Source organism: Pundamilia nyererei, unplaced genomic scaffold, assembly GCF_000239375.1.
Source record: "Pundamilia nyererei isolate P.nyererei 1_Seehausen unplaced genomic scaffold, PunNye1.0 scaffold00095, whole genome shotgun sequence".
NCBI classification, from domain to species: Eukaryota; Metazoa; Chordata; class Actinopteri; order Cichliformes; family Cichlidae; genus Pundamilia; species Pundamilia nyererei.
This window is the reverse complement of record NW_005187496.1, coordinates 2,076,050-2,094,866: the sequence shown is the minus strand read 5'-3', so window position 1 is coordinate 2,094,866 and position 18,817 is coordinate 2,076,050. Positions and strand designations below refer to the sequence as shown.

General features: G+C 40.5%; 1 protein-coding gene across 2 annotated transcripts; it reads left to right on the top strand.

The window, feature by feature from the left end:
- The first annotated feature begins 5,432 nt into the window (after positions 1-5,432).
- On the top strand, positions 5,433-11,167 carry LOC102200506 (GRB2-related adaptor protein 2-like). 2 transcript variants are annotated; one of them, XM_005739965.1, is made up of 7 exons: positions 5,433-5,525; positions 5,636-5,697; positions 7,266-7,378; positions 8,612-8,703; positions 8,904-9,023; positions 9,768-9,960; positions 10,662-11,166. In XM_005739965.1, the coding sequence occupies exons 3-7, from the start codon at positions 7,283-7,285 to the stop codon at positions 10,839-10,841; spliced, it is 681 nt and encodes a 226-aa protein (XP_005740022.1). In that variant the 5' UTR covers positions 5,433-5,525; positions 5,636-5,697; positions 7,266-7,282; the 3' UTR covers positions 10,842-11,166. The 2 variants fall into 2 exon arrangements, with proteins under 2 accessions (XP_005740022.1, XP_005740023.1); XM_005739966.1 differs by lacking the exon at positions 5,636-5,697 and having other exon boundaries at positions 10,662-11,167.
- Positions 11,168-18,817: the final 7,650 nt, after the last annotated feature.

Sequence of the window (18,817 nt, the reverse complement as noted above, 5' to 3'; positions counted from 1 at the left end):
TTCTTATTTATAATTGTAATTGTTCATTTTTTTATACTACACTGTAAATATTGTTCTTGTTTTCGTATTTATGTTGTTCCTGATGTGTGTTATTGTTGGTCTTCACCGAGGTTTAAGTGCGGCAATGATAATAAAAACCCTTGAATCCTTAGGGGTCACTTCCATCTCACCCTATCCCAGCATCATCCTCTGTCACACCAATCCTCTGCATGTCCTCCTTAACTCCTTCCATAAGTCTTCTCTGAGGTCTTTCTCATTTCCAGTGGCCTGGCAGCTCCTTCTTCTCTTTTTCCCATATATCCACTAAACCATCTCAGCTTTGCCTCTGATAGAGTCTCCTCGAGTCATGTCATCCCCGTTTCTTTTATCTTGTACCCAGAATAATCTGCAGGTAAATTAAAACCTCATGTCAGACTGTCTTTGACCCTTTTTGCCAGTAATGTAAATTGATGGAAATGCGTTCCTGTTGTTTGCTGTCTCTGGAAGCATCCGGTGTATTTCATGAGTCCATTATGCTCCGGCATGAATTAGTGCCAGCAGCAGCTGAGCAGCAGGACCACAATAAAAGGCTGAATTATTCCTGACAGTGAGACTAATGGCAGTATTTTTCTTGTCTCACAAATTCAGTATAACTAAATTTCACTTACAGAGATGGATTAGCTGTTTGTTTACTGAGGCTTGAAGTGCAGCAGCTCCCGCAGAGCGGTGATCAGTCCACTAATCAAGCAGATAAATTAATAAACATCTAAGTTTCTGTTTCTGCTGAACTTCACTGGAGGAAAATATCAAAGCTGGCCTTGGCAAACGCACATGATGGCAGGCTGACGTGGCACAGAGAGGGCGACGTGTGCAGAGTTTCACCTTAAATAACACAAAATCCTCTAGTTTGGTGCCAGAAAACAGCACTCGGCACACTGAGTTAACCAAAAAGGACAAAAAAGGCTGCAGACTGGTCACTGAGAGCAGCTTTTACTAAACAGCCAGATTTGGATATGTAGAAGTGATTCGAAATAGAAGTACAGGTGATACGTCCCATTCTCTACCCAAACATTTCCAAAACCATCAGATATATGCTTACAGCTCATAACCCTGTATCATATTTGATTCGTGAGTTTTTGTGAGTTTTTCACATTGTCAGTGTGATTTATGCACCTGTGCTGAGGAAGGCAGACTCATCCTGAGTACATGATGTCAGTCAAGACTATGAGACCCATAGAAAACTGCAGATTTGGGTCCAGTTTGGATCAAACGCCCCTTGCTATCTGGAGCAATGCTCAGTAAATGACTGGTTTCTTTTTTTTTTCTCCTATCCACTTCACTGGTTAAATTGTAGGAAAAATATATCAAAAGTGGGATATCTGCTCTTGTGAGGTAATTTTATAATACTTTACATCGATATTTATAAGTTTACAAAGTGGACGTAAGAAATTATTTTTGTTGGCGACTGGCAAATAACAACATGGTGCATTAGCGCCACCAGCTGGTGTTGAAAAGGTCGTGTTTGTAATCAGCACACCTGCTTTATAATTGTTTGGCTAGACCAAGTAACACACAAGGGGCAAATACACTAAAATAAAGCTCATGACTAAATAGACAATGACCAACTAAACCCCAAATCACCCCCATGACATGCAGCACATGGTTTGACCCAATAAGGTGGCTTCAGGATTTAAGGGGTCTCAGGCAGCTCACAGGTGTTCCCTTTGTGTCATTTGGGAGAGTCTGCACCTCCAGCCACTTCTTCCAACGTGGTGGTAAGTTTTTAAAAATTGAGTTGTTTGTTTGACTCTGTAAATGTAGTTGTTGGGAGGTGGGCTCACTAAAAGTCAAATTTTCTAACTGCTTAAGTGTCTGATTGCAAATGAAGTGCGTCTGTGTGGGTAGATGACGTGTTGGGCCTAATCTGTTCTCGTGGGCATGTGTGGCTATAACTGTAAAATATAGTTTTCTGGCTAAGTTATGAACAGTCATATCTGACTCTTTTATCCCTGCAGGTGAAGCACTTCATGGAGGATTCCCTCCCTGATGGCACCTCTTCTCGTCGCCGTCTTTAACCTTTCTGATGCTTGATTGGCTCGCAGATAAAATCAGAGGGGGACATGGTTTTACACTGTAAATGATGAGCTCGGCTTCAAAAAGGGTGAGGCACTGAATATCAGTGTATAAATTGGGGACTCGCTGCTGTTATATCTCTGACTCTTTGTGCTTCTCTGCAGACTCCAAGCCCTGAAGACGGTTGGTGTAAAATGGACGAAGAGACGAGAAAGATTTCTACTACAGTGAAATGCAGACTCCAGCGTAAGAGGCTAAATGCTGATTAGCAAGTAGAAATGTACTGGCTGTAAACTGTGGTTTGTTAGAGGCTGAGGCTTGTGATTATGTGTTCAGGTGGTTCACAGAACAGCAGTTGCAGCGCTGCAGAGGAGCTCCTGAAGACCAAACATGGGAGAGTTTGCTCTGAGGATGCTGGAACTTCACTGGAAACTTCTGCATTTGTCAAGTGAGTTTAAAAACTGAAGCCTCAATGGTTTAACAGATCCTGGTTTGATACATCACACTTGTTTCTTCCCACAGATGGCGTCCATGGTGCAGGCGATGGACTAGCACATCAAGGTGGCTTAAAGCAGGACAAAGCCCCGGTGATGCTTTCACAAGACCTGCGCATACAACTCCAGGTCCACTGGCTCTCAAATGGCTATTGTCTGCACTGCATTTCAGACTTCCCCAGGCGACTGGGTCAGTGCAGCTTCGATCTACAAAGGAGCAGAGATGGACGCTTCCTGAGCCTCCCACACAGGAACCGCATGTTATCACTCAGTGTGCCGTCATGGCGTTCTATCAGATGATCGCGTGTTACATACAAGGTTTTTTCTGGTATCGGTAACTTGAGGTACCTTCCTCAGCCAGGAGACGAGGTTTGGAGCTCAACGTTTAGCACTTAATACTCTCCAACTACTCTGTGGTTGGTTTCAGGCACTTACCGAGTCCTCTTGGGTTAGGATTAGGCTCTTATTCCTCTTTGATTAGGATTTAGGCACTTAAACAGATCCTTCGGATTTGGCTCTTATTCCTCTTTGGTTAGGAAATTTTACATATCGCTCTAGGTTGAGTTAGTCTAGACTCTTCCTTTATTGAACAAAGGCACTTACCGAGTCCTCTTTGATTAGGATTAGGCTCTTATTCCTCTTTGGTTAGGATTTAGGCACTTAACCAGATCCTTAGGATTTGGCTCTCCACACCCCTCCTCGGCTGGCATGAGGAACTCCAGATTCCTCCATGGTTGGTTTGTTACTCTGCTGCTACAAGACACTTTGTATGTAACTGAGATACCAGCGGCTTTAAAACTGCTTTGATGGCTCCAGAAAGAGACCATGCTAGAAATGCCAGACCTGTCTCAAAGCTTGTGGAATCATTTGTGGCCATGTTGCTGATGGAATGGACTGTCTATGTTTTGACTAATAAATAATTTTACACCACTAATCTGCTTGTGAGTCCTGGAGTTTACTAAGGTGGCTGGTTCTAAAACAAAGATCACAAATCAGTCAGCTCAACTTGTGGCTCAATTACATGTCAGAGTTCGGTCTGTTACCTGTTGAAACTTAAACCTACTTAACTGGTCTCCTCCCACCAGTGTTTGCTTTGTCAGATTTCTGCTGCTCTTCTTTAATAAGGGGGTCTTGGTCTCTCTGAGAACCTTCAATGATGGAGAACTGCATTCACTTTAAACAGATAGTTGTAGTGAACTTGGCAAACTAAACTGCCTCAAGCTGCAACTCAAAAGGGTTTTAATATGGTGCATGAGTGCATAAATTTCCACTGTACACAATGAGGCTGGAAGTAAAAGCGAGTGCATATATGTAAGGCTAATGTGCAGCCCCACCACTAGTGTAGTTTTGTGTTCTTGGTGAACTGTCGTGACAGTCTAAACCTAAAAGTAATGCTTTGGTAGTTGCTTCCAAGACGTTTGCCTGTCAGTGCCATTCGCAACACTCCTCTAAAGGAGTCTAAAACACTTAAACATTAGGTCAATGTGCTACTAAAAAGGAAATCTGAAGCTGTAATATGCTACAAGTGAGTAGGGGAGGAACAAAAGCAGTTCAGTTATTTTGGGTTGAAGTTGTAAAACTGAAGTTTTCTCAGATTTGACTGGAGCTTCTAAACGAATGTTGAATTAAACAGTTTCGATTTCAGCCTTTAACTCAAACAACATTTAGTTTCATGGTGGCGATCGTGGCTCAACAGCTGGGAGTCTGCCTTGTAATCGGAAGGTTGCCGGTTCAAGCCCCGGCTTGGATAGTCTCGGTCGTTGTGTCCTTGGGCAAGACGCTTCACCTGTTGCCTCCTGGTGGTGGTCAGAGGGCCCGGTGGGGCCAGTGTCCGGCAGCCTCGCCTCTGTCAGTGCGCCCCAGGGTGGCTGTGGCTGCAATGTAGCTGCCATCACCAGTGTGTGAGTGGGTGGATGACTGAGTGTGTAAAGCGCTTTGGGGTCCTTAGGGACTAGTAAAGCACTATACAAATACAGGCCATTTATTATTTAGTTTCAATCATCTAGACATCGAAATGCTTTTAGATTTTGTCAACTACATCTAAAGGTATTTGTGTATACGTCTGTACTTGGGAGGCTTCCCCTGAAAACATCTTGCACAACATTAAATGCAAAATATGTCCACGTGTCTATTTATGAGCAACAGGAAGCTAGTTATACAGTTTCTAACCTTACTGCACAAGGAGCTTACTCCTGATTGGATTACTTCCAAATTGCCTTTCTATACCACTTAATTAGCTCTAATTGGATCTCACCCTACAAAATATTTTCATCTCATTCTTATTTGCTGACTGAAGTGTCAGAACATTTTTTTAGTTATCTTCTTGTTTTCGTCAGCAAAAAACAAAAATTTGTTTTAACAAAAATGATTGGTCAACAAAACTTACACTGCTCTGTACTTCCTGTTTTTCTTCATTCGGGTCCTTTCAACATTATTTAAACAGAAGCTTCAGAAAAAACATCTAAATTCAGTCTGAGGCTGCTGAGCTATGAGACTTGGGCTGTGGGTGAATAGTCCAAATAGTCACTTTACAATAGACAGATGTTATTTATGACTTTTTTTGTTTTTTGCTATGAAATTGTCCATAATGTAATACGAAGCATAATTTTATCACAGCAGCATCTTCAGAGGTCAGATGTGGGTTTACAGCCTGATGTTCAATGAACAAAAAATATCCTTTTTTTCATCTGAAGGTTGTGAAATTCTTTCATTACAGCAGCTAAAAATGAAAAGCAAACAAAAAATGAAGTAAATGAATAAAAGGGGGATGTGGTTCAGTTACATGAAACACAATGTTACCAAACAAACATAGGAAACCTACTTAACTGATCCTGAAACCTTCCTTATACATATACTACAGGTACCTCATCCTTGCACCCGCACTCCCCACAAGCAGGTGGTAGTAATACACCTAACTGCCAAAAGGAAGAGGAGGAGGAGAAGAAGAAGCAGCCACGCCCTTTCATGCCACCTGCAAAGGTCTTTATCCCTACCATGACCTCACAGATCACTGGTAGCTCACAGAAACAAAGAATGTAATAATTTCTGTGTAACCCTGCGGGCTGAAAGCGTGTGCCTCATCTAAACAGGTTAAAAGCATGATGGTAAAAGTCTGACTTTGAGTGGCTGCAAATGAAATGAACCTGTGCAGGTAGGTGACCATGTGTGGCTGCCGCCATGACAGTCAGTGACTTTTGTTTGTTTAACTGATTCTTCATGCGGACTGTTTGCGCTATGGTATTTTTCTGTCACCTCTATTTTAAGCTCCCAACTAAGTTTGTCCACTCATGTTCTTGGGTTTTGAAACCTATCTGCCCACTGGTTTGGGTTAATGGTTTAATTTACAAATATTTAGCCCCCATTTAACCTCTAAACCTTAATGAAAAAGCAGCAACAGCTGGAAGAAAAAGTTTAAGACGTGCAGCGATTGACGCAGGAGTATGAAGAGCATTTTACAACTCTGCAAATTAATGAATTTAAAAGCTATGATATGTTTTTTTTAATTTGTTTGTTTTTTGAGGTTTTCATTGGAGATTTTCCTCTAATAACAAACTTGTCTACCTTGTGCTGACCACCATGCCATCCTCTAATCAGTGATGTTCATTTACATTTTTCCATTCAAATATCTTAATTATTTACAGCAGGTCTCCCAGACATGGATTGATGGGAAATGGGTGGAAACATATGTGAACATACAGTATATAAAACAAAACCGGTTTATACATTTTAATGAGTTTGGAAGTCAATATTTGGTTTGACCACCATTGTTCTTCAGCACGGCCTGAACTCTGTTGGGCCGCCTTCTGGTAATTTCTTTTTCATGTGTAGTTCTCCGGGCTTCTTGAAGGACATTCAAAGCTCTTCTTTGGGTGTTTCTGCCTTTTCTTCTGGTCTCTGTCAATGATGTTGACGTCTGTGGAGGCCGATCCATGACTGAGAATTTGTGTTCCTCTATCAGAGTGTGCTTTTACCACATTGGTGGCGTGTTTGGGATCACTGTCATGCTGATCCCAGCTGGTATTATAAAGTGGATCAAAGTGGCCACACTGCACACAATGCTGAGATATGCTTTTAGGAATTGCTTGTTCAATTCAAAGAATTGAGAGACAAAAGCCAACAATTAAATGACTCTAAGCACTATGTGGCAATGAGAAATTAAAACGGGAAGAAACCTCTGGCAGAGCCAGGCTCATGGAAGAGCAGCGATCTGCCTCAACCGGTTGGGGGATGTGTGTGTGAAAATATTATTTTATGCCTGTCAAACTGTGTTAATAGATCAGCAAAAGAAATGGGAACAAATTGTGCTTTTCAGACGGGTGGCTGGTAACAAAGTTCCTAAAGATGTAATTTAAAATTGGTTCCTTGCTAGGTTTTCTGTTAGTTGTAGACACAACACTGGCTAACCTCTTGAGTTAGGAGGCTTTTTATACTTGAATGATTCATAGGGTTAGCATCAAGTGGCTTAGCAAACAAAACTTTCCTTTGAAACTGGTAAAAGAAAAGACTGGAAGTGAGTGTAAAAGCAGCCAATGTCAAAAGACAAATTTTGAAAAACCTTCAGAAAGCCTGAAGAACCTATTGCTCAAGACCGCTTTAAAAGTTATAAGAAAGTCTGAGTGCTTTGAAGACAATATAAAGAAATGCAGCTGGGTTGAGACTTTTATCGAGGACTGTTTACTGGAGACCTTTCTCTGATTGAGCCTCTTGTTCTGTTCGCAGTCTTCTAAACCTTTCAGATGCTTGAGCCCCTCCCAATGGAAGCCAAAGGAAAGTTTGACTTTAATGCAGTAACAGATGATGAGCTGGGCTTCAAACAGGGCGACATAGTCAAGGTCAGTGCGTAACTTTACTCAGCTGTACACAGTTTTCATTAGTGCTGTTGTGCTTGTCTTCATAGTAAAGGTTGTGCCTCAGCACCACAAGCAACCCATTTAACAGGCGCAGCTTTTACTTTGAAGGCAAACTCTCTCCTTTACCAGTTTGTGTGGCACTCTTCAGTTTCACAGCTGCTTCATGAGTAGTTGGTATTTGTAGGTAAGTTGCAATCGAGGTGCCAACCTGTGGGTTACTACAACAACCAAAGCAACTCAGTGAAGAGCTCTATACCTCTTTGTGACCAATTCCACCCAGTGACTAAGAACAACCACTGGTCAGTATGTACGACTCGTTTTTTAGGGGTTTCCATCAGCTGGTAGTATTTTTATTTTTTTATTTTTGTAAAAATACCTACTCAGCCAGGGTTCCAAGTGAGGTGAGTTGAGCTGAAAATGTGCTGTCAGCAAACTGCATGCCACTGATTGGTCAGAGAGTGACATCACTGGATTAGCCATGAGAGCGCCTCATTCACGACTTTTGAAACCCCATCCATCCATCCTGATATCCATCCATACTTTTGAAACCCGGCAATGCAAATGGCTGCACACAGTCAACAGGTACACCATCACATGGTACGCATTCCCTCAGTTACTATGTTGTTCGTGTCACATGATGTCATGGGAATTTTGGGCCGGGTTGCTATAACAACACCACCAACACAGAGGTGGTAATTTAACTGTAATGGAAAATGACCAAACGCCAAGTTGAGGTGAGTAGGTGCTAGTGGAAAAGAGGCATTAAATTCTAACTCAGCATTCCTCCCATCTTTTATATACAGTCGATGTATGTTGCATGTTTGAAACCATGGCAATCGCCACCTGCTGGCCAATAAAGAGAGTTCAGGTGACTTTCATTTCTACAGGTTACCTCCAGTCTGTCCCAGCTTCTCAGTTTAAACTGTGGTTTTGTTTCTTTTCCTGTGTTATTTTTCATCATGTTCTGTTCTGCTTAGCTTGTGACTCACAATTTCCCCTTTATTGCAACCGATAATAATAACCGCTTTCCCTGCTTTCATCACAGCAATCGGACGTCACTCCCACAGATGTCCGATTGTGTTAAATTTAAAAACTGTCTGGGATGTTGTCTCAATATGTGGGTTGATGGATGGGAGGTTAAAATGCGATGCAGTCCAATATAAGTAAGAAATCTGATACTCCCGTATGAAGTTTTATCTTTTCGCATCTGGACAGATTATACGTTATGACAACATCTGGTGTAAAGCAGAGATGAATGGACAGGAGGGGCTTGTGCCACGTAACTTCCTTGACATTCATTTTCCAAGGTAAGAAACAGATGAACAATAATCCGCTGCAAAAGCAGAAATTCTTTTCATTCTGTGTGCAAACCATTTAAAATGACTACAGGAAAGGCCCAAAGGCAGGACAGTTTTGCTTTTACAACACTGGCTGGTAGGTGTGTGTACTTGCATGTTTGATGCATGTTTGCATCAGATAGTCATGAGCACAGGACCTGTTTCTGCAGATGGTTTCGTGAGGATGCCACTCGTGGAGATGCAGTGGAGTTCCTGATGAACAAACACGTGGGAGAGTTTGTGATCAGAGGGTGTCGGACCAGCCCCGGAAACTTCTGCATTTCTGTCAAGTGAGTCAAGTGTGTCTCCCAACTAAGTATTACACACATTACATTGTACCTTATCATTTAGACCTTTTTTATTGCCTTAAAAGGGAGAAATAAATAAGAAAGTTCATAAGGTGTTTATGATAAGGTCACACTGGGGAAAATGGTGGTAATAAAGAAAACGATTCTGTTTGCTATGAACTGCCACTGGCAGTTTCCATCTTCAAATTCATTTCTGATACATCAAGACGGTGTTAAAATGGAAATAAAACTGAGTCAGTCTGCTATTAGTCTGCAATTGAATGGGGTCAAATTGGCCGTTGTGTGCAATCTGGTTCATATAATATGGTTAACTTTGATAAACTGGCAAAAATCTCACGTCTGTTGCAGTCTGCACACACAAAAATTGACTTTAACTACTTCCATTCAGTGTCCAGCCAGAACTTTCTAATAAGGATGTATAATTTTGAAATGTGTTTTTAATGTTGTGAGACAGACTTAAAGTTCATAAATTCTCAATTTTTTATTTTCAGTTCAAAGACATTTGTTTGTTTCAGTTGTTCTAAAGAGGTTTATGTAGTCAAATGTCAACCATTCGCCCAAGCCCCAATGAGCCATTCCCTGTGTTCTTTTAGCATTTTACTAGCATCATTTTTATTTGCGTTTCTGTTACTTAACTGAAACTAGGTTTGAAATAACGTTAAGTATAATAAACTTGGTGTGAGTGATTTATAGTAAAGTTATTCTGACTCTTAAATCTGTTCTCAGGTATGAGCAGGGCATGATGCATTACAGATTGCTGAGGGACAAGAGAGGTCATTACTTCCTGTGGAGTGAAAAATTCACCTCTCTGAACAAACTGGTGGACTTCTACAAAACCAACTCAATCTCCAAAAGCAGGATAATCTACCTCAACGTCAATGGGAGCCTGGACCAAGGCGGCCCCTCCGATGATCAGCCAGTGAGACATGATTGCTTTTATTGAAAACCTCAGATTTAAAGAGCAGTTTATGACAACAAGCAAGTTACGAGGCATGCTGCTTCAGTCAGTTTCACTTAAATAGTCCCAGAACATCAGTTGTCTCAAGGTGCTTTACATTTTAAGGTAAAGACCAGTCGATACCCTATGAGGAGCACTTGCAGGATGGAAGAACTCCCTTTAGATAGGAAGTGACATCCAGCAAATGCACGTTCAGGGAGGGACCACCGTCTAATGTGACCAACCAGCCAGTAACTGAGGGAAGACTCACAGATACAAGTTTCAGGCATCTCTCTCACTCCTTTCACTTAACAGGGTGATGTCACATGTTGGTTGTTTTGTTTGCGCAGTGAAAAGTTAAAATGGTGCCAGCATATCACATCTCGCTTATTCAAATATTCCAGCGTTGCAGCTGTCAAGTCAATTCACTTTAAGGAATTAACCTGAGAGGACGAGAGAGTCCGTGCACTTTCAAACTCGGTTAGCTTGCCTTTTGATTAATTAGATATTTTTGATAAGGTGATCACACCAGCAAACATTACAGCTTTAAACATGTGGAACACCATCGAAGTGTAGATGCAGCACAGGAGGGCTGATCGGGATGACCTCATCCAGCCTAAACTGTGCCTCATCAAGAAGTTGTCTGTCGGGTATTGATCAGTGTTTGTTTTTTCCTCCCACAGACTACGTCTTGTTTTCGAGTGATGGCGATGTGCGACTTCCCCGCTATACAAGACGACGAGCTTGGTTTCAACGCAGGAGACGTCATTGAGGTGCTGGATATGTCTGATCCTTTTTGGTGGAAAGGGAAGCTGGAAGGAATTATTGGACTGTTTCCTGTAAATGCCACGAGACCACTGTGAGGAAATCCACCACTGATGCTTTTACTACACCTGCTTACACTCGGACTCGGCCTGCAGGTGCACCTGCCCTCGATTAAGAGTTTCTAAACCTTAATGAAAAGCAGGCTTTTAGATAATATGCTGCACATCAGCCTTCAACCAGAGGAGTGACTCAGTGCAGCTTTTTTAACGAGCAGAATAACGATGAATGTCTGCTCATGTTTTAACACATGGATGTATGCCCTACACACACATTTTTTTTTAAACCTTTTAAATAAAACATTTTATGATCAAGATTAAATCTGAACTCATTATGAGGGGAGAATTTTTTCACTTTTCTTATTACAAAGTTGATTCCTGTCAAATCTATCCTGTGATATTCCCTGTTACTTATTTCCTGACTTCTTTAGTTGTATCCAGCTGATAGACTGTACATTGAAGATGGAAATGGTTGGTGGTCTGAAAAGTGAATTCCTAAAGCTGCATTCTTTCTAATGGCCACCAGGAGGCAACAAAATCCTCTGGCTGTATTCTTTCTTCTGCCATTCTGTAACAAAGGTTACAATGTGCTTAAGTGATGATGTAACAGCCCTGTATTTATAGGTCCAAGCATCTCCTTCACTGAACAATGGCCTCGTCTTTTAAACACATCGAGTGGATAAAGAGAGAGTAATTTATCTGCAACCAATCATGTCCCAGGCACCACAGAAAATAATATTCTCTGACTGACTTGGTTAAGGAGCTGAAGTTTACAGATGTAGGTGCAGGAGCAGGGCTTGCTGCTTGTTTCCATTTAGTTTTCTAGCAGATAAGCAATTTAATGTTGCTTGATTATTTATTTTTTGTTAGCAAGATTATACCAAAAACTCAGCAAGATCAATTTTTAAAAGTGTTGTTGAGGTGAAGTGTGGACAAACAAAAGAACCCATCTGACGTACATCAAAGTCACTTTACTTAAAAATCAGCAAAGGAAGGGGGGGCATTTACATAAGTGGAAGTTCTCTACAGGCTTTTAGTTACTACTGGGCCCAAGAAAACACAACACATGCTGTCAAAATGAATCGGTAGCACTAGTAATGGTACTGCTAAAAGCTTATTTTATTGCATTTTGATTAGTTTTCGGAAACAAAATAAGCCACAAAATACTCAGAATTTCAATTTTTAAAAGTTATGGCACACCTAAGGAAAGCTAAATACTAAATGGAAACATGAAGGTTTTAACATGTTACTGTATTTCATATCTTACTGTAAACTATGTGCATTTTTGCATGGTATTAACCATCCTCACTCCAGTGGAAACATTTTTGAGAGCTGTGCTATTTCTGGTTTCCTCGGACAGAATTGTGCAGATGCACACTTCTCTCTTCCAAAAGCTGTCATCACTTTCTCTGCTTCACCTGGAGGTAAACTTTTCTCATATACAGAAATTTGGTGTGGTGAAGATTGCACAAGTCAGCTGGTTCAGAATGCCCTGATATGATATTCACAGTGGTAAGAATAAAACAGACTGGTGTGCGCACCTTATAAATCTAATGGGGAATTTCACGTCCACACTAACCAGGATGCTGCAGAAGAATAAGTGATGGCCAACCACAAACCAGTTTCTCTTGAAGTATTTCTTCTGGCCCATTCTGCATTTATCATCATGGTCATTTCTATTATTTTAGTTGTATCCAGAATAGGTTAGCCTGAGGTTGGCTTTAAAAAAGAAAAAATGGAGATTGACCCTCGATCTTGGGACAACCAAACTCTTGAAAAGGTGATTATGAAAACATTCCTTAGAAGTTGCTTCAAAGTAAAGGTTAATGGGCAGGGATAGCTCAGTAGGTAGAGTGATTGCCCCATGATTGGAAGGTCAGGGGTTTGACTCCACTGAGCGGCTACCCTGAGGTACCCCTGAGCAAGTTTCCGTCCCTACACACTGCTCCCCGGGCGCTGCATTGGTGGCTGCCCACTGGGTGAATGGGTTAAATGCAGAGGAGTAATTTCCCTACGGGGGCTAATGCATACACATAAAAAAAACAAAAACATTAATGCATTGCTTACCTCCCAGTAGATATAAATAAATAAGAATATGAAGAAAGAGGCCGACAGCAGCTTTTAATCCACTGCTTTGATTCTGCAGCTGAAGATGGATAAATGTCAAACTGTGAGGCTAACAGCTGAGGAGCACCATGACCTCACCTCACTGCCTTGTGGAAGTGTAGCTATAAATAAAAGAAGTGTTTATTTAAAAGGCACAATGAACCTGCAAACATACGTGAATTGATTTTCATTTTCATGTTCAGTTATTTCATATATATTCATAGATAAACAGTGAAGGTAATTTAAATTTACAGAAGAAAAAATAAACCATGCAAAGGGCTGAAAACTCATCTTTGCGGTTATTTAAATGTTCAACAAAAGGAAGAAGAAAATGTTTTATTTTCATTCTTTTATGTAAAAATGGTAAGATTGATTCATTTCAAAATAAAATAAAAAGATGTAGTTTATCGTTTATGCTTAAATTTAGGTTTTTAATTTCTTTTGTTAACTTGTGGCCTGACCACTTTTCTCAGTGGATGCATACACTGACCATTGTACATTTAAAAAGGTCGTGTATGTATGTTATCTAATAATCTAATTAGATTGGTAATCTAATAATTGTATTTTTCTGTCCATCCACTCCCTCCTCTCCTGGAGCCTTACATCCTCTCTCAGGAGATTTTAAATCTCACCCTGTTTATTTTTATGTTTGTCGCTGACTGACTCTCACCCTCCTCCACCTGGAGTGTCCTCAGGGATGGAGGCAATGAGGACAGGAATCTCTATAACAACATGTCATCCATGAGGCTAAACCAAGGCCAAGTAATAGAGCTTCCCACTCACTCCCTCACCTGCACTGACCTGTGCATTTGCAGTCCTGAAGGAAATCCTCCACCATGACAGCTCAACAGAAACAGCAACAAAGAACATTTAAGTTTATTATATATTAATATTTTATATATGGTTTTCTTGTAGTCCCAGGAGACTGACCTTCACATGCAGCTCCAGGTTCTCCAGAGTCAAAGGACAGGAGCACATGTCAATTACGTTAATGTCTGAATGCAGCAGGACACACACCATCTGACAGAAATCATTATAGCTGGATGCCCTATTTAGGGTTTAAAAAAGAAGAAGAAAACCAGCAGGGGTACTATAGGCTGATTAATTATAACGGGCTCTGCAAAGGAAGAGAACTAATTAAACACCACACTGACTGAATTCTTGGCCCTGGTAAAAAGGTAATGTTCACCTCTGAGTGTAATGAACTCAACAGTCTGCTCTCCGCTCAAACAAAACAGCACGTTGGAGTATTTCTGGCTTAATAATGCCAAACAAAATCAGGCGAATTAGCAAACAATGCTAAATGAAAGTAGTGTTGAATCCTGATGTCTGAGTGTGAAAGTGACATCTGCGTGAAAACGAAGCAGGCTCCACTAGTTGGGGTTCATTTGCATGCATGTATGTAGTGTAAGCAGCAATGTTATATAACCTCCATGATGTCTGTAGGACACATAAAAAACAAGACGCTCAAAAACCAGATGTGCTTTTAACTTACTGTGAACATCAGACCTGTTTATGTTCAGTCTGTTGTGAATCTTACCAGAATATTCAGTCCTTAAACCTCATTAAAAACAACATATTTTATTAAAATCCAACCATCTGTATTTCTCTGCTTGTAACATTTCTAGAAATCTGACTCATTTCCCCGTTACAGCACCAGACTAGACCACAGATTAGTTTTCGAGCTGCTGTACTCTCTTATTTTTTAAAATAATGTGAGTGGCCTTTCACTTCATAAAACTGCATTGTGACTCACCGCCTACAGCACAAAGCTCCTCTTATTATTTATCAGTCTTTGAATAAAGCTGGTGGCCATCATCTGGACTTCAGCTCAGCTCGGACGTTTGTACTTTTTGTCTCCTACGGGAAACTTTCAAGGTATTCTTGAGGGTTGGATTTGATTTTCTATCTGAATGCATGTTCATTCAGCAGGGGAGACTGTGCCAGGTTTGTCTCATCCACACAAATATGTCTTTAATTTGACCGTGAGGATGAATGGACCTGGAGCCGTCCTTTTTAGAAATGTAAATCTGTTTCCAAGGTCATGGTTGAAAGAGAGAAACAGAGCTGCTTGTAGTTAGCTCTTACTCAGACCAAAGCCACTTAAATTTCACCCATCAAATGTAACAAAATTGTGGAATAATGTAGGAATTTGTAACAACAAGGTCTGAAGCTCTCTAGCTTTTATAAGCTGCAGAAAATTATGTCATAATATTGCTTGCTGCACTTAATGAAAAGCTCTTGCTATAACCATAAAAAACTCTCAGGACTCTCATAGATAAACAGAGCCACTGAGAATAGTTCAGCAAACTCCAAACTGCTTTGAATAACACCAAAATATTTAAGTGTGATAAATCAGCAAACTCTGAAACACATACAGTCCATCAGTAGTTGTTATATCATCATAACAGAGAAAAATATCAACCATAAAGCCTTCTTGTGACCTGCTCTCATAGGAACAGGGCTGGTTATTTATAACTGGTTTATAAACCAGTCAGAAATCCTTTTTAAGATGAACAGACCACAGTCAGAGCCAAGCCAGAACATATCTAGAAGAGTCTTTCCACGTTCTGTTAACCCCATTGTGCAGAAAATCGAATCATTTCAACCAGAAATGCTCACAAGATAGTTTCCAATGAGTAGGAGTGAATGGAGCTAAATGGCTAAAACAATCTGGTTCTAGTTTTTCTTCTAGGTTCTCAGTCGTAGTCGTTCGCGGTCGTCTTTAAAGCTTGAAAACAGAAAACAACTGGACTTCTTTAAGTCTGTGAGGTCGTTTTACCTCTTATCCAAGGGGCTTCTTCAGCTCCAGCTCACTGGTAGAGATGAACTATGTTGCCAAAAGTATTTACTCACCCGTGAATTCAGGTGTTTTAAACACTTCTATGACCACATGTGTATAAGTTGCATCATCCCCCAAACTATTCCCACAAAACTGGGAGAATGAAAGTGTCCAAAATGTCCTGGTATGCTGAAGCATTAAGAGTTTTTTCACTGGAACTAAGGGCTGACCCCAACTCCTGGAAACAACCCCACACCATAGTGTGAGAGATTTGTGATGTTTAAGGTGTTTGGAGTGTGTAGTTAATGTGTTGTCTTGTGTAGTTAGTGTGTAGTGTTGTGGATAGTTTTGTGTTGTGTGTCAGAACAATGAGGCGACTGCTGTCTCCAGGTAGAAACAGGAGTGACACAGCTCTGCAGGTATCAGGCTGTGATGTTCTCCTTTATAGTGGACAGAAATTATTTTTTTGGAGTGGCACAAATAATTTGTGCGGCATCTTATTTAATGCAGAACAGCTGATTGTTCTGTAAATAGTTTGAAATGGTTATAAAAAAAAGAGTAAAAGGTAAATGGCTGCAAATAACTTTGTTTGCAAAACTTGTGCATATGATTTTAAAATTCACAATTTATATTTGCATTTAAGGTTATGAAATATGACTTAATAAACATGTTTGTGGTTGTTACAGTAAAAAATATAACTTTTTCTAATCGGATTTTATGTTTTTTCCCTGATTTTAGATTAATTGTGTTAATACAGTATGTCAAAATGAAGACATAACTGTAAATTCAGACACCTGAGGTTGTGCTGAAAAGAATGAGACCAAACAAGGCAAAGTAAACAGTTTTTAAAGGTGAAAAGTGGAGGGAAAATCAAAAGTGGTTAAAAATGGCCAATAATACCCTGGACCCCAGAGGGTTAAACATTTTTCTTTAAAGTAACGCAATAGTTACTTTTCAAGTAATTAATTACTTTTAGAATCCTGTAACTCAGTTACTAACTCAGTTACTTTTTTGAAGAAGTAACTAGTAACTATAATTAATTACTTTTTCAAAGTAGCTTGCCCAACACTGCTAACAGCTGACTGACTGTTTGGTAGTGAGGAAATTTTGAGGAAATTTTGTTTCTTCACAGTAACACGCTGGAATTCACTGAGCTGGGAGCGACCTGTTCTTTGTAGAAGCCGTCTGAAGGTGCTAGATTACACCTGTGGCTATGATGCGATTGGAGCGCCTGAATCCACTGATGGGTGGATGGGTGACTGAACACTTTTGGCAGTATAGTGTATTAGTTATTAGTGCTTTCAAATCCTAAAATCAAACAGATGAAAACAGTTAATGCTAAATGAACTTGTGGCCTTTTCTATTCGAATGAACAAACCCGTTTTATCCACTTACATGAAGCTTTTACTGTTCAAACCACAAACGGAGAGAAGCGTGACATAAAGCAGAGTTGTTTACCACAGCGCGTGATGCTGAATCGCTGTCTCTGCAGTCTGCTGATAATCAGACGGTGTTAATATTCTGAGCAGTGAGCTACAGGGTCAGGAGGAGCTGCCATCCCCGCTGCTGTGAACACCCTGAATATCCTGTTCTGCACGCCTGACCAAACTTATGAGATTCTGCGTGTTTGAGAGGAAAATAACACGAGCATGTTCGTGCACACACATTCGTTAATTATATACAAGCACTTAAAAAAGGACATGCTGAATTATACTTCACAGAGAAAACAGCTTTTTCTCAAATTTTGTCATAAACTGTGTGACACGGCAGGACCCTGCCAGGAAACCAATCGATTTAAATGAACTATGAAGCCAGAATTTGGCTTTATTCAAAGCTATTCCAGTAGAGTTCAGAAATGGAAATACTGAGCTTAACAATAGACTGTAAATTATTTAAAGTGATGACATTAAATGGCTTAATCCTACATTCTTTCTAATGTCCAACAGGGCTGACTCATTTACAGGCACAGCCTCAGACACTTTAAGTTAAAATACAGTTTTGCATTTTTACCTCACTTTTAATTTACTTTTTACTGTAATTACATTTCCAATTACTGTATTTAAAAAACTGCCATACTTTTTTGGTTTCTAGTGTTTGTTTTAATGTGGAGCATCCTGTAAGGTGGATTTTGAAAGGTTAATTAAAATAGGAAGAATAAAATGCCAATCCATATAGCTGGACTTGTGTGTGAACATCCCGGCAAATCATTTAATGCAGATTTACTTCAATCCACGAGTGCAGCGCCTGATACTCTTTATAGCCTCAGGATGCTGCGGTGTGTTTCAGCCAAGAGGATTTTAATCATTTTAATCCTCCTCCTCTCTGGATTGTTAACACGAGAACAAGCTAGAATATTTATGTTGTTGTTCTTTGCGAATTTAATGATTATCATAAACCACTTCAATTAACAGGACGGTTTAGGACGGAGGCAGCGGCAGGAGAGCCTCGGAGGATGGGGAGGCGATGAAAATAAATATTCTCCCTCTACGCAGCGATGTCATCAAGGAGCCGCTCGGGAAGAAGAGCGAGAGAGAAATTAACTCCAAGCGAGAGCTGTGTCAGAGTGCAGTTTATCTTCCTTCAGCACACGTGTCCCCGCCGTGTTGTGTCTGCTGCACGAGCTGCTCTCATTCGCTGGTGTGTTTTAGCCTGTGTGGTGGGGGCGCTGCTGTCTGCGCTGGTGAAAAGAGCACATGGCAGATGTTCGGTGTGGCACATCCCACCACCCTTCACCTGCTCTTACTTCTGTCCTCTGCACATGTGCAACAACGGGAGGCAGGGAGGGGATGAAGGATGGAGAGTTCTCTCCAGCTTTTTGTTCCATTATCCCACGATGTTTGTAACATGTTAGCGAGGATGTTCTGAATATGAAAGTCAGAGCTGGGGATTTAAAAAAGAATAATCTGTGGATTAGTATCTGAAAACTGTGTCTAATTGAAGAGCTACAGAGAAGGAACACTTTGCAAACACTTGGTCAGACAATTTGTCGTAACCGCAGTCCTCACTTCTTATTTTTTGCATATTTGTCACATTTTAATGTTTCAGATCCTCAGAAAATTTGAATGTTAGACAAAGATAACCTTCCTGAATACAAAAGGCAGTTTTTAAATGATGATTTCCAGGAGAGGTC